Source organism: Musa acuminata, chromosome BXJ2-4 (genome assembly GCF_036884655.1).
Source record: "Musa acuminata AAA Group cultivar baxijiao chromosome BXJ2-4, Cavendish_Baxijiao_AAA, whole genome shotgun sequence".
Classification (NCBI taxonomy): domain Eukaryota; kingdom Viridiplantae; phylum Streptophyta; class Magnoliopsida; order Zingiberales; family Musaceae; genus Musa; species Musa acuminata.
This window is the reverse complement of record NC_088341.1, coordinates 3,717,501-3,732,758: the sequence shown is the minus strand read 5'-3', so window position 1 is coordinate 3,732,758 and position 15,258 is coordinate 3,717,501. Positions and strand designations below refer to the sequence as shown.

Sequence of the window (15,258 nt, the reverse complement as noted above, 5' to 3'; positions counted from 1 at the left end):
TTTAAAATTATTTTATATTGTTGCCAATGCTATATTTTAATTTTTAAATACAATTTGATATTCTCGGAAATATCAAATATCCTATGCTGAAAATTAACGGTGAAACAGTGAAACCAAACCCCCAATGCTAAATATCGATGGAAAATTAAGTTGACTGTTGACTCTTCCGGTCGTCGGGTCAGTGTTTGACATAACGAATTCGAATGAAGTGATAACTGACAACGCCGAGAAGGTTTCCCTAAACCGACGTATAAAATATTCTTGACCTATTTCACGGTCAAACCCCATCACAGACGAATTCTATTTGTTTACGAGGAAGACTGCACCACCCCACAGTATTCCAGTCGAAGCCTGGACGAGCAGTCGAATCGGCTGCCCCACCCGAAACCAAAAAGCGAGCAGAATGGATTGCACACCGTCGATGCATATGATAAAAGAGACAAAGGCGCATGAAAATAAAAAGCGAAAGAGACAGTGTACAGCAGCGCATTCCCATTCTGCAAAAGAAAAGAAGACGAGTAGGAGGAGGTGATGTAGAGGAAGAAGAAGAAGAAGAAGAAGAACGAGAAGAAGAACAAGGGATTGAGCATGCATGAAACCCGAGCACGAGATCATCTCCCACCGCGCTAACCCAATGATGACCACGGCGCAGGCCCTGCTCCCCATCCCCGCAGCATTTCCACTCCTAAAAAGAGACCTCACTCATCCCTCTCCTTTTATCTACCCTATCTCCATCCACACCACCACCTCTAGCGCTGCTGCCACCTCCGCTCCCCCGCCATGTCCGCCGCCACACGCACCGTCGCCTTCTTCTGCTTTCTCCTCCTCGCCACCGCGGCAGCTGCCGCGGCAGAACCGCTCCCTGTCGTCGCCCTCCTTTCCCTCGGCTCCTCCCTCCTCGACCCCTTCTCCTCCCTCCGGGACTGGTCCTCCTACCCTTCTGCCAACCTATCCGGTGAGCCACGGCCGTGGTGCTTCTGGACGGCCGTCACGTGCGACGCCAGCGGTGGGATCACCGCCCTCGACCTCTCTCGCAAGAACCTGTCCGGCTCCATCGCCGTCGAGATCCGCTTGCTCTCCTCCTCCCTTACCCACCTCAACCTCAGCGGCAACGCCTTCGGCGGACCCCTCCCTCCGTTCCTCTTCGAGCTCACCCGTCTCCGGACCCTCGACATCAGTCACAACGACTTCAACTCCACCTTCCCGCCGGGCGTCTCCAAGCTCCGCTCTCTCTCCCTCCTCGACGCCTACAGCAACAGCTTCGTAGGACCGGTGCCGCGCGGCATCACGAAGCTCCGCCAGCTCGAGCATCTCAACCTCGGTGGGAGCTTCTTCGAAGGCGGCATTCCTCTCGGGCTCGGCAGCTTGCTTCGGCTTCGTTATCTTCACCTCGCTGGTAACCTCCTAACCGGGAGGCTGCCGCACCAGCTCGGTTCGCTGACACTGCTCGAGCACATGGAGATTGGGTATAATTCGTACCAAGGCAGCGTCCCGCCCGAGTTCGGGAGGTTGACGAATCTTCGTTACCTTGACATCTCGTCGGCCAACGTCTCCGGCGAGTTGCCGTCTGAAGTCGGCAACCTCACCCAGCTCGAGTCGTTTTTCCTCTTCAAGAACAGGATTTCCGGAAGAATTCCGGCGAGTTTGTCCGATGTGAGAGCTCTCAAGGTGCTCGACCTCTCCGATAATCTTCTCTGCGGCCAAATTCCGTCGGGCTTGTCGAGTCTACTCGACCTCACTTTGCTCAGCCTCATGAACAACCAGCTCTCGGGCGAGATTCCCGCCGGAATCGAGACGCTTCCGAATCTACAAGCGCTCCTTCTGTGGAACAACTCGCTCACCGGCGAGCTCCCGAGGGAACTTGGCGTGCATGGTAGGCTGGAGAAGCTGGATGTGTCTTCCAACTCGCTCACCGGTCCGATCCCGCCAGGTCTCTGCTACGGGAACCGGCTCGACAGGCTCATCCTCTTCTCGAACTTCTTCGACTCGGTGATTCCGCCATCACTCGCTAATTGCACGTCCCTGTGGCGCATGCGCATCGAGGGGAACCGCCTCGTCGGCCCCATACCCACGGGCTTTGGCTCATTGCCTAACCTGACCTACATGGACCTCAGCAGCAACAGCCTCTCGGGAGGCATACCAGAAGACCTGGGACACGCCCCCCGACTGGAGTACTTGAACGTCTCAGGCAACCCGCTCCTGACGCCGCTGCCCAAGTCCATCTGGAGAGCGCCGAGTCTTCAGATCCTCGTGGCTAGTTACTGTGGATTGAGCGGCGAGATACCTGACTTCGATTCCGGCTGTCGGAACCTCTACAAGATCGAGCTGGAGGGTAATGAGCTCAATGGGAGCATCCCCGCCGACATAGGCCACTGTCAGAAGCTCCTAAATCTGAAACTGGACCGAAACAGACTTACAGGATGCATTCCACTGGAGCTGGCGCAGCTCCCATCGATAGCCGACATCGATCTCTCTTGGAACTCACTTGCCGGTACCATTCCGCCGGTGTTCGACAATTGTAGCACCCTGGAGAGCTTCAACGTTTCCTTTAACCGTCTCGTCGGTGCCGTCCCTTCCGCCAGTGCCGTTCTCGGGAACCTCCACCCGTCGGCATTCGCTGGAAACGTTGGTCTCTGCGGCGAGCTGGTGGGAAAGCCGTGTGAGGTCGAAGGCACGGCTGCCCCGCAGCAAACCGCTCGGGGTTCGGCAGGCGCGGCGATCGTATGGATCGCTGCTGCAGCGGTGGCAGCAGGGTTGGTCGTTCTGATACTCGGAACTCGGTGGACTCAGCAAAGGGAGGAGGAGATCGACGAGGAGCTGGGACCCGGGCAGTGGCGGATGACGGCATTCCAGCGTCTAAACTTCACGGCGGAGGATGTTGCAGCCTGTGTGTCGTCAAGCGACCAGATCATCGGGATGGGATCGACGGGGATTGTGCACCGCGCGAAGATGCCTAGCGGAGAGGTCATAGCAGTAAAGAAGCTCTGGGGGCCGCAGAAGGAGGCGGGGAGGCTCATGAGGAGGAAAGGCGGCGTGATGGCGGAGGTGGAGGTGCTGGGATCCGTGAGGCACCGCAACATCGTCCGGCTACTAGGCTGCTGTACCAACAGGGAGGCGACGCTACTGCTGTACGAGTACATGCCCAACGGGAGTCTGGAGGACCTACTCCGAGACCGAAGCAGCAGCGGCGGTGGAAAGGGAGGAGCGGGCTGCGGCATGAGCTTGGACTGGACGACGCGGTACCACATAGCGGTCGGGATCGCGCAGGGCATTTGCTACCTCCACCACGACTGCAAACCAGTGATCGTGCACCGCGACCTCAAGCCTAGCAACATATTGCTGGACGCGCAGATGGAGGCACGGGTGGCGGATTTCGGGGTGGCAAAGCTCATACGGACCACCAACCAGTCCATGTCCGTCATCGCCGGATCCTGCGGCTACATTGCCCCCGGTAATGAATCAACCCTTGTCGCATCCAGAGGTATCCCATGATTGCAAGCGCTAAACCTTCTTGTCTGGCTTGGGTCTACAGAGTACGCGTACACGCTGCAGGTGGACGAGAAGAGCGACATATACAGCTTCGGCGTGGTGCTGATGGAGATGGTGAGCGGGAGAAGGTCGGTGGAGGCAGAGTACGGGGAGGGGAACAGCATCGTGGACTGGGTGAGGGGGAAGATGCTGAGAGCGGAAGGGGGAGGCTCGTGGGAGGTGCTCGACCAGTCCGCCGGTGCGGGCTGCAAGGATGTGATGGAAGAGATGATGATGGTGCTCCGCATCGCCTTGCTCTGCACCAGCAGGAACCCCAAGGACCGGCCATCGATGAGGGACGTGCTCTCCATGCTCAGAGAAGCAATGCCCAACAGGAAGGAGGCGGCCATCGCCGAGCAGCAGCAGCATCAAGGCCTCGGTGGCAGCGCTTCCCGGCTGCAACAGTGACGCGGAAGATGTTTGTGTTTGTGTAGTGCGTGTATTCTGGTTTTTGTTTTTCTTTATTTCGTGGGTTCTCTCTACAAACCAATCACCGTGAAATATTAACTTCTATTTTCCAATTCATATGGCTAAATTCAAGTTAATATGTATACATGCAAACTGAAAAGGGTAAAAATGGCAATCAGTCTCAGGACAATGCCAACTGCTCCAAATGACGTCACGCACCTCGGAATTGATCAGAACGCTGATCGAGGCACATTAATATCCTGCAAAAGCCAAGTCCAACACGCTACGCCATCGCTACTGTCAGGAGTACCAGCCTGCCCCCTGCAAGTGGGCAACTCAGGAAGCAGAATGCTCCCTATAAATACCCTCTCATTTATTAGAATGAGGGGGGAGGAGACACTCCAAAACACTTCTTCTCTTGAAACCCCCTCCACATCTTCCTCTGACTTGATCGTCGGAGGGGTCGGGCCGAGTTCCCGGCCCGACCTGTGTGCAAGTGCGAGACGGTGTCGCCTCTTCCCGGCGCTACGGCGGAGCTGCCTCGTGACCCGACCTGCTGACCCGAACCGCCGACTCAACCTGCCGACCCGACCTCCTGACCCGAACCACCGTGCTCGGCCTTCAGGAGACCCCGAGGGACGGAGCTCGAGATTCCCGACATCCGGACCCCCGAACCGAGCCGCGACGGCCCCGAGGCCACGACTTAAACGGATGCCCCCCGCATCATTTTGGCGCTAGAATGAGGGCACAAATGTTGAGGGATCCTCAGACTGATCCCGACGAACCCCCCGTCGAGGGATCATTCTTAGCAGGGGCGCAGGACGTGCGTCCCTTGCGTGACGGGCCGCGGGTTGACGACCTCCGATCGCGGGCTCCATAAGAGAGGCCAAGCATCCGCGGTGGCTACCCGATGTACTCATGAAAAGAAATCTAAACCCCTGCCTCAGTCTCTTCCAAGCGAAGGCTCCATATTTACCTGACCGCCTCTTGGCTCACGGTTAGCTTCGGCCTAACCCCCTCTTTTTTGTAGTCACACGGCTCGGTCGTAGACGGCCCGAGTCCACCTGCGCGGTCTGCGCGCCTGAGCGGTGCCCCTCGGTCACAGCCTGCCTGCGCCGAGCACCTCGGCCACACCGCCGAGCCCACCTCAGCGCGGCCTCCCCGCTTGAGCGACGTCCGCGCGGCCACAGCCCGCCTGCGCCGAGCACCTCGGCCACACCACCGAGCCCACCTCAGCGCGACCTCCCCGCCTGAGCGACGTCCGCGCGGCCACAATCTGCCTGCACCGAGCACCTCGGCCACACCTCCCCGCCTGAGCGACGTCCGCGTGGCCACAACCTGCCTGCGCCGAGCACCTCAGCCACACCACCGAGACCACCTCAGCGCGGTCTGCGTGCCCGAGCTGTGCCCCTCGGTCGCAGCCTACCTACGCCGAGCACCTCGACCACACCGCCGAGCCCACCTCAGCGCGGCCTCCCCGCCTGAGCGGCGTCCGCGCGGCCACAGCCTGCCTACGCCGAGCACCTCAGTCACACTGCCGAGCCCACCTCAATGCGGCCTGCCCGCCTGAGCGGCGTCCGCGCGGCCACAGTCCGCCTGCGTCGTGCTACTCGGCCGCATGATCATCGCGACCACGCCTGCGTGGTCTATCCGCCTGCGTTGTGCTACTCGGCCGCATGACCAACGCGACCACGCCTGTGCGGTCTGCCCACCTGCGTTGTGATCCTCGGCCGCATAACGCCCGAGACCACACCTGCGCGGCCAGCCGCCTGCGTCGTGCTCCTTGGCCCCATGCTCCCGAGACACGCCTGCGCGGCCAGCTCGTCTGCATCGCGCTCCTCGGCCGCATAATGCCCGAGACCTCACTTGCGCGGTCGGCCCACCTGCGCCGTGCTCCTCGGCTGCAGGCTGCCCAAAGCCACCTCCTCGACTGCAGGCTGCCCAAAGCCACCCCCTCGGCCGCATAATGCCCGAGGCCACCTCCTCGGTCGCATAATGCCCAAGGCCACACTTGCGCGGTCTGTCCGCCTGCGTCGTGTTACTCGGCCGCATGACCAACGCGACCATGCCTGCGCGGTCTGCCCGCCCGCGTCGTGATCCTCGGCCGCATAATGCCCGAGACCACACCTGCGCGGCCAGCCCGCCTGCATCGTGCTCCTTGGCCCCATGTTCCCGAGACACACCTGCGGGGCTAGCCGCCTGCGTTGTGCTCCCTGGCTCCATGCTCCCCGAGACCACACCCGCACGGCTAGCCCGCCTGCGTCGTGCTCGTCGGCTCTTCGGCTTCACGCCACCTAGGACACACCTGCGCGGCTAGCCCGCCTGCGTCGTGCTCCTCGGCCCCTCAACTCCATTCTCCTCGAAACTGTGTCCGCACGGCCAGCCCACCTGAAGACAGAAGCCATGCATCAGACTCCCCTTGCGTGACAACCGACGCATAGCTCCTTTCGGGAGGGGGGAATATGATAAGGGTAAAAATGGCAATCAGTCTCAGGACAATGTCAACTGCTCCAAATGACGTCACGCACCTCGGAATTGATCAGAACGCTGACCGAGGCACATTAATATCCTGCAAAAGCCAAGTCCAACACGCTACGCCATCGCTACTGTCAGGAGTACTAGCCTGCCCCCTGCAAGTGGGCAGCTCAGGAAACAGAATGCTCCCCTATAAATACCCTCTCATTCATTAGAAGGAGGGGGGAGGAGACACTCTAAAACACTTCTTCTCTTGAAACCCCCTCCACATCTTCCTCTAACTTGATCGTCGGAGGGGTCGGGCTGAGCTCCCGGCCCGACCTGTGTGCAGGTGCGAGACGGTGTCGCCTCTTCCCGGCGCTGCGGCGGAGCTGCCTCCCGACCCGACCCGCCGACCCGAACCGCCGACCCAACCTGCCGACTCAACCTCCCGACCCGAACCACCGTGCTCAGCCTTCGGGAGACCCCGAGGGACGGAGCTCGAGATCCCCGACATCCGGACCCTCGAATCGAGCCGCGACGACCCCGAGGCCACGACTTAAACAGATGCCCCCCGCATCACAAACCATCCTAACATGTCACCCTCTGATGAAGCCTACGTAACGAAGTTAGAGAAGTGTTTTAGGGACCGCCATAAATAAATTGAAGGAATAATTAAGTGATTTAACCACCGGTTAAATACGTTATATATATATATATATATATATATATATATATATATATATTCCCCCCTAATACAAGCTATCCGACACGCGCTCGGAGTCCATTCGTTGTGGTCTTTCGCTCGTGGCTGGGCCTAACCACCGTCGGGCGCTCTCAAGTCCGCTTAAGCGAAATTTGAATGCCATAAATATGTACATGGCACGTGGCAAGCTCGTGCACGTATACCATCGAACATTCTCTGCTGTTCTGTGCTTAGCCTCGCAATCGGGCGGAACGATAAGGCGTTGCCTCTCCCGCTGAGGAATAACGATGGCGACGTTGGCTTCCGCCGCCAACGCCATGACCACAACCTTACGGTCATCGGCGCCGAAATCCAACCATCTCTCCGAAGCATCGTGCTGCGGTTTTCTTCCTTCGACGGATGTTAGTGCTGGTGTGAGGAGGCAGAGGAGGAGGGCTTGGCCCTTCAGCATCAGGGCGAAGCTAAGCGGCGGAGGAGAGAACCCTTTGCAGTACCGGAAGCTCGGCGATTCCGATCTTCACATTAGCGAAATCATGCTGGGAACCGTATTTGCTCTTTACCGCTGTTATATTGTTGTGCCCTTTGCCCTTCCAAAATGTGTAGTGTTTTGTGTTCGCCCGTTCAATTTGAACCCCGATCGTAGTTTTCGTGTCGATCTTAATATGTGTACGGCCATTTGAAAGTCCGAATTGATTCTTCTTCCGTAATGCGATTTAGTTTTGAGCGCCAAACCGAACGGAATTTAATTAAGTCCGAATTGATTCTCCTTTATATATTTCTTTTCCTGTTGAAATTTTCAACATCATGGTCAGATTGGCATAAAGATATGCTACTTAATATATCGTTTGTCTCATGTTGTTGCTGTCTTAGATGACATTTGGGGAGCAGAATACAGAGAAGGAGGCCCACGATCAGCTCAGTTATGCATTCTTGCATGGCATCAATGCCTTGGATACGGCGGAGATGGTCTATTATTTTCTTTGCAATTACTTTAAACATTTGCAGTGAATATTTCTATCAGCAGATTGATTATGTGTAGGTCTTTGTTGTTAGTAACTATTCTTTAGAATTGAGGTCTAAAATTTTGTGGAAGAGAATAATGATGTTTGATAAATTCTGCTTCATCCTCTGGAGAATTTGATTAAGGGTATCATTGCTATAGTGCCATGATCAATGTTATCTTTTTACAAAGATAAAGGTAATGGTTCTTTCATGTGTAACTTGTGACGATAAACACTTTATTAATGCTGTAGCTTGCAATGATCCTTTTTCATTAACAGAAGAACGAGTTTTGACTTATCATCACAGAAAGGAAGCTGAAGAAACATAGATTCTTATTCAAACATGGAAAAAATAGTGCCCAACTTTTGACTTGTGAACCTGATGCCTTAGTGATCCTATCTGGATGAAAATCAAGAATAAGCACTTTAGCTACTTGCGTTTCTTTTTCACACATCACCTTTGTTTTAACAACAACTGCATACCCATCATATCTTTCTTGCTCTCTGATCTAGTGCTAGGAATAAAGCTGGGAAAATATTGATATTGGTTCTCATGAACCAAGTCTCTTTGCATGACTTACCACCATCTTGGCAGTGAACATTATTCCATTTATATTGTTTTTAGATACTAAATTTACTGTAATGTTTTTTATGCTAAAATGATGAGCTTGATGTCATGATAAGTTGTAGAACTGAGTAGGTCAAGTTTAAAGTTAGATTTGGTTATTAGCAAATCACCAATGAGTAGAAGGCCATAAGATATAATCTTAATCTGCAAACAACATGTTGAGTTGATGTGCTGTAAACGTAAAAAGTTTAATGTTGATATTTGATTTGATTAACGTAGATTACAATTTTATAAGTGAAGGAGCAATTATATGATCATATCTTGATGTGCAAGGAAGTTGGGTTGCTTAAAAGGTTAAGCTAGGTCCGTGATGACCTAGTGGCAATTTATGAAGTAACTTGATGTAAATTGCACTCCCATCCATTTCTGTGGTTGGTTATTAGTAATTTAAACCAAGGTCCGCAATACCGTACCGTACCGGAGTTTCGACCTGGGCTCGGTACCGGTACGGTACGGTATACCAAGTGATGCGGGGGGCATCTGTTTAAGCCGTGGCCTCGGGGCCGTCGCGACTCGGTTCAGGGGTCCGGATGTCGGGGATCTCGGGCTCCGTCCCTCGGGGTCTCCCGTAGGCCGAGCACGGTGGTTCGGGTCGGGAGGTCGGGCCGGCAGGTCGGGTCGGCGGTTCGGGTCGGCAGGTCGGCGGTTCGGGTCGGCGGGTCGGGTCGGGAGGCAGCTCCGCCGCAGCACCGGGAAGAGGCGACACCGTCTCGTACCTGCACACAGGTCGGGTCGGGGTGCTCGACCCGACCCCTCCGACGATCAAGTCAGATGATAATGGAAGATGTGGAGGGGGTTTCAAGAGAAGAAGTGTTTTGGAGTGTCCCCCCTTTCGTTTAGAGCTCTGGGGTATTTATAGATGAGTTTGATGTTACCTGATGTGGCTGCTTGTAGGAGGCAGGCTGATAGCGTCTGACAAGGGGTTGGCGTGGCGTGAAGAACCAACCCTGAGTTAGGTGTTAATGTCGACTTCCTCTGGCAGTGTGCTGTCCAGGCATGGCTAACGTCATGGCGTGTCACATTGCCATTTTTACCCTTATCATATTCCCCCTCGAAAGGAGCTATGCATCGGTTGTTGTATAAGAGGAGTCCGATGCATGGCTTCTATCTTCAGACGGGCTGGCCGTGCGGACGAGGTCTCGGGGAGCACGGAGCCGAAGGGCCGAGGAGCACGACGCAGGCGGGCTGGCCACGCAGGCGTGTCTCGGGAAGCATAGGGCCGAGGAGCACGACGTAGGCGGGCTGGCCGCGTAGGCGTGTCTCGGGAAGCGTAGGGCCGAGGAGCACGACGCAGGCGGGCTTTCCGCGCAGGCGTGTCTCGGGAAGCGTAGGGCCGAGGAGCACGACCCAGGCGGGCTGGCCGCGCAGGCGTGTCTCGGGAAGCATAGGGCCGAGGGAAGTGGCTCAGGTCGAGAGACACAATTCAGGCGGGCAGGCCGCGCTGAGGTGGACTCGGCAGCGTATGGCCGAGAAGCTTGGTGCAGGAAGGCTGCGGTCGAGTGACAACGCTCAGGCGGGCAGGCCGCTCTGAGGGGAGCTCGGCAGCGTGTGGCCGAGGGGCTAGGCGCAGGAGGGCCGACCGCGCCGGTGTGTCTCGGGAACATGGGGCCAAGGAGCACGACGCAGGCGGGCAGGCCACGCAGGTCTGTCTCGGGAACATGGGGCCAAGGAACACGGCGCAGGCGGGCTGGCCGCGCAGGTGTGGTCTCGGGCATTATGCGGCCGAGGATCACGACGCAGGCGGGCAGACCGCGCAGGCGTGGTCGCGAGGGCCATGCGGCCGAGTAGCACGACGCAGGCGGGCTGACCGCGCAGGTGTGGTCACGAGGGCCATGCGGCCGAGTAGCACGACGCAGGCGGACAGACCGCGCTAGTGCGTCTCGGGCATTATTCGGCCGAGGAGATGGCCTCGGGCATTATGCGGCCGAGGAGGTGGCCTCGGGCATTATGCGGCCGAGGAGCATGATGCAGGCGAGCTGGCCGCGCAGTTGTGTCTCGGGAACATGGAGGGAGCCAAGGAGCACGACGCGGGCGGGCTGGCCGCGCAGGTGTGTCTCGGGAACATGGGGCCAAGGAGCACGACGCAGGCGGGCTGGCCGCGCAGGTGTGGTCTCGGGCATTATGCGGCCGAGGATCACGACGCAGGCGGACAGACCGCGCAGGCGTGGTCGCGTTGGTCATGCAGCCGAGTAGCACGACGCAAGCGGACAGACCGCGCAGGCGTGGTCGCGATGGTCATGCGACCGAGTAGCACGACATAGGCGGGCAGACCACGTGAGGTGGACTCGAGCAGTGCATGGCCGAGGGAAGTGGCTCGGGCCGAGAGACAACTCAGACGGGCAGGCCGCGCTGAGGTGAACTCGGCAGTGTATGGCCGAGAAGCTCGACGCAGGCAGGCTGCGGCCGAGGGACCCCGCTTAGGCGGGCAGACCGCTCTGAGGTGAACTCGGGCAGACTGCGACCGAGGGACATGGCTCAGGCGGGTAGGCCGCGCTGAGGTGGACTCGACCGTCCACGACCGAGCCGTGCGAATGCAAAAAAGAGGGAGGTTAGACCGAAGCTAACCGTGAGCCAAGAGGCGGTCAGGTAAACATGGAGCCTTTGCTTGGAAGAGACTGAGGAAGGGGCTAGATTCCTTGCACGAGGATTACACCGGATAGCAACCGCGGGTGCTTGACCGCTGCTACGGGGCCCGTCGCCCAGAGTCGCTCCTCTTCCTTGCGGTCACCCAAGCTTCCGCCGTGACGTACCGGTTGGCTCGCTGGAGCATATCTGGTACTGTGGTGGGGGGTCGCTCTACGAGGGACCAGCAGAATCTGGAAGGTCGCAAGCCTACCATGAACGCCTTGTTTGAATCCGAGGAGCAGTGCCGCGGAGGGCTTCGGTCGGGCATGGGCTGCGAAGTGGAGCTCGAAGTCCTTGGCGAGTTGGCTGAAGGAAGTGATCGCTCCGGTCTTCAGGTCGTCGTACCACGTGAGGGCTGGCCCCCTCAGGGTCGTGGGAAACGCCTTGCACATTAAAGCGTCAGACGTTCCATACAACGCTAGTTGGGCACGGAAAGCGGCGACATGGTCCGCTGGGTCAGTGGCGCCGTCGTATGCGTCTAGAGAAGGGAGTAGGAAGTTCGGGTGAACCGCGTGATCTCGTATCTTTGGTGCGAACGGAGATCCTCGGTATGTGTCCACCCCGAGCTCTCCCTTCGAGTTGCGAAACTCCTTCTCTAGTTCGTCGAACCGCTGCTAAAGAAAGCGTAGCTGGGCTCGCAGGGAGTCCGTTGAATCCGAGGATAATACCTCGGGCTCCGAGTGGCCGCTCGGGTTTGTCCTTACTGGGTCCTCGAGTGGGGTCGGTCTGACCCGGGGAGTAGCGGAAGGCTCTAGAGGCGTCATGTGGGCCCGAGAGGGCGGCTCTTGTTGCCGTAGCGGTCGAGTCATAAGTGGGGGTGTCGGTTGGGAGACGAGCGGGATGACGGTTTGTACCATATCCGTCATAGCTCGGACTTGACGAACGAGGTCGTGAAAGGCCTCGGATGACACCGGCGAGGGGACGCTCGGAGCGCCCTCGGGCGGAAGCAGATCCGGGTTGTCGAATGAACGCCAGTAGCGTTCAGAGGTCGCGGGGAGGTCGTCAGCCCACGGCCCGTCACGCAAGGGACGCACGGCCTGCGCCCCTGCTAAGAACGATCCCTCGGCAGGGAGTTCGTCGGGATCAGTCTGAGGATCCCTCGACATTCGGGTCCTCCTTTTAGCGCCAAAATGATGCGGGGGGCATCTGTTTAAGCCGTGGCCTCGGGGCCGTCGCGGCTCGGTTCGGGGGTCCGGATATCGGGGATCTCGGGCTCCGTCCCTCGGGGTCTCCCGTAGGCCGAGCACGGTGGTTTGGGTCGGGAGGTCGGGTCGGGAGGTTGGGCCGGCAGGTCGGGTCGGCGGTTCGGGTCGACGGGTCGGGTCGGGAGGCAGCTCCACCGCAGCACCGGGAAGAGGCGACACCGTCTCGCACCTGCACACAGGTCGGGTCGGGGTGCTCGACCCGACCCCTCCGACGATCAAGTCAGATGATAATGGAAGATGTGGAGGGGGTTTCAAGAGAAGAAGTGTTTTGGAGTGTCCCCCCTTTCGTTTAGAGCTCTGGGGTATTTATAGATGAGTTTGATGTTACCTGATGTGGCTGCTTGCAGGAGGCAGGCTGATAGCGTCTGACAAGGGGTTGGCGTGGCGTGAAGAACCAACCCTGAGTTAGGTGTTAATGTCGACTTCCTCTGGCAGTGTGCTGTCCAGGCATGGCTGACGTCATGGCGTGTCACATCGCCATTTTTACCCTTATCACCGAGCGGTACACCCAGGTGTATCGCTCGGTATATTTAGACGTGCCGAGCTACAGTGTTGCTACAGTGTCGGACCGGTAAGAGACGGTCCGCGTACCGGAAGTCTGTCGGACCGGTACGTATCGCCCGTACCGGGCGGTATGGTCCGGTACTGCAGACCATGATTTAAACTATCAGTATCTTCCAGTAATTCTTACTCAAGTCATGCAGGAGACAATTAGTCTCTATCAAAATAACCGTAACAAGCTCATCACGATTAATAAGATTAAGTGTTGCCATTTTATTAGTGGTGTGCTCAGGTGTACCATTGATACTGGTTTGGGAAAAGAGGAAAAAAGGAGAGGAGGGAGGGAGGAAACTGATAAAATTGACCTAATAATAACATTTTTTATATGCATATGTTGTGTTCTTGTTGTTGTTGTGGAAGAATTGTCACCGTTTCTCTCAGCCTGGAAGGAATTGGTGTGTGGTGGTCATGGGTCGAAGGTGGAAGTTTAGTAATAACATGGGAGAGAGATAGATTGAAGCCTTAGTGTCATATTCTTTTTAGTGTGTTTCAACTGATCTCAGTTGAGTTCAGTCAGGTTTTTGTTGACGTCAGCCAAAACTTGTGAATCTTATGTGGTTTGTTTATTATTTTTTTATTTCTGCATTACACATTGATAAATAGACTGCAGTATGGGTGGCATATAGCACTTGAATAAGATCTCTGATCATAAGCCACATTGTATTTTGTTATTTCACTCTAGGATTTTGTGTGACATTTTCAGTTAATTATCATATTAATGGCAGATTAGTAAGATTAAATTTTCTACTTTTACCATTGTGTAGTATCCAGTGCCACCAAGAAAGGAGACACAAGGAAGGACGGATCTTTATATAGGTAGCTGGATGAAGTCTAAACCTCGTGATAAGGTATCTGGTATATACACATTTTTTCTTAAAATTTAAATTTTGGTTTATTGAAAGAATTTTCTTAATATACCTTTTCATTGTTTTGGTGATATAAGCCCTTTAGCCTCCGAGAGAAATTTGGGGAGATAGTAGAGATACGAGAGGAGAATAAGGAGTAGAGACAAAGATTAAGCAGAAAAAGGAGATAAAAAGGAACAATGGAGAGGATAATATTGATCAAGGTTTGTCATTTTGAGTATCTGGACTAGTAAGGGTCCCATCTCTAAGCCGGTGTACCAACACATGGTACATATATGCAATACCAATAAAAGGGGACAAGGGAGGAGAAAGAGAAGGAGGATATGAAGAGGAGGTGCAAGCAGCGGGTGGCCGTCAAGAGCGAGGTGAGCGTAAACCTGGTATGAACTGGTACTGAGCCAAATTCCTTGGTCTAGCATTGGACCATAAATACCAGATGGAACCATCAGTATGGATGAAAGATGTTGGTGTGTGATGGTTTGTGAATGTTGGAGATGGAGTTATTCTTGAGAAGAGCTGGGCTTGCTTTGTTTAAACCTATTAAATATGGTTCATTTGTTGCCAGCTTTTTGCTTACAAAGTTGTTGTTGATTTCCTGTTTTTGTCATTATATGAATGCTGTAGCAAATTTTCTCCTGACTTAATTGTGACATTTGATTTCATATATATATATATATATATATAAAAGAAAAATAATCCAGAAATTCAAATTTCTTTGTAGAAAATAATTTGAGGTATTTAAATTCATCCAATCCAAAGATTGGGCACTTTGAGTCATACGTTTGTTCTTTCTGTAGGTAATATTAGCTACTAAAGTTTCTGGATACTCTGAGCGATCAAGTTATCAACGAGAAAATGCAAAAGTTTTGCGTGTTGATTCTGCTAACATAAGAGAGAGTGTGGAGAAGAGCCTAAAGCGGCTGTCAACTGACTACATTGATTTACTTCAGATACACTGGTCAGCCTTTCTTTTTTCAGTGATTTAAATTCTAATCTGATCTGGGCAGCCAGACTAAATTTGGTGATTTTGACAATTTTCTGGAATCCATAACTTTCAGTGTTTATCTAAATGGATTTCTTGAATATAAAATTCTTTTTCTGGATAGGCTTCTAATTTAATGTTGCATATTTCTTTCAATTAAAACTATATTAGGTTATGCATGTTCTGTTAAAATTTAGCTTTGGAAGCTTCTTTAACTTCTGGATAACACTTTTGACATTTTTTTGATGATAATGAAAGAATACTTCTGACTTCTTAAGTGATGTGAACATATGA

At 54.7% G+C, this 15,258-nt stretch overlaps 2 protein-coding genes across 3 annotated transcripts in view; both read left to right on the top strand.

Moving 5' to 3' along the window:
• Window positions 1–507: 507 nt before the first annotated feature.
• On the top strand, window positions 508–4,053 carry LOC135609551 (leucine-rich repeat receptor-like protein kinase TDR). The gene is made up of 2 exons (XM_065102926.1): window positions 508–3,451; window positions 3,533–4,053. The coding sequence occupies exons 1-2, from the start codon at window positions 781–783 to the stop codon at window positions 3,934–3,936; spliced, it is 3,075 nt and encodes a 1,024-aa protein (XP_064958998.1). The 5' UTR covers window positions 508–780; the 3' UTR covers window positions 3,937–4,053.
• Window positions 4,054–7,296: 3,243 nt separating this feature from the next.
• Window positions 7,297–15,258, top strand: part of LOC135609546 (uncharacterized) — a 14,927-nt gene continuing 6,965 nt past the window's right edge. Inside the window, exons 1-4 of one of the 2 annotated variants that reach the window (XM_065102922.1) lie at window positions 7,297–7,641; window positions 7,967–8,062; window positions 13,881–13,964; window positions 14,780–14,940. In XM_065102922.1, the coding sequence (XP_064958994.1) occupies window positions 7,384–7,641; window positions 7,967–8,062; window positions 13,881–13,964; window positions 14,780–14,940 (599 nt within the window). In that variant the 5' untranslated portion in view covers window positions 7,297–7,383. Of the gene's footprint in view, window positions 7,669–7,966; window positions 8,063–13,880; window positions 13,965–14,779; window positions 14,941–15,258 lie in introns of both variants that reach the window. The other variant, XM_065102921.1, reaches the window with a different exon arrangement.

Excerpts from the sequence above, each read along its gene's own strand:
- LOC135609551 (XM_065102926.1), top strand. The coding sequence starts at position 781 with ATGTCCGCCGCCACACGCACCGTCGCCTTCTTCTGCTTTCTCCTCCTC. Across the intron at positions 3,452-3,532 it reads CTGCGGCTACATTGCCCCCG|AGTACGCGTACACGCTGCAG; the intron begins GTAATGAATCAA and ends TTGGGTCTACAG.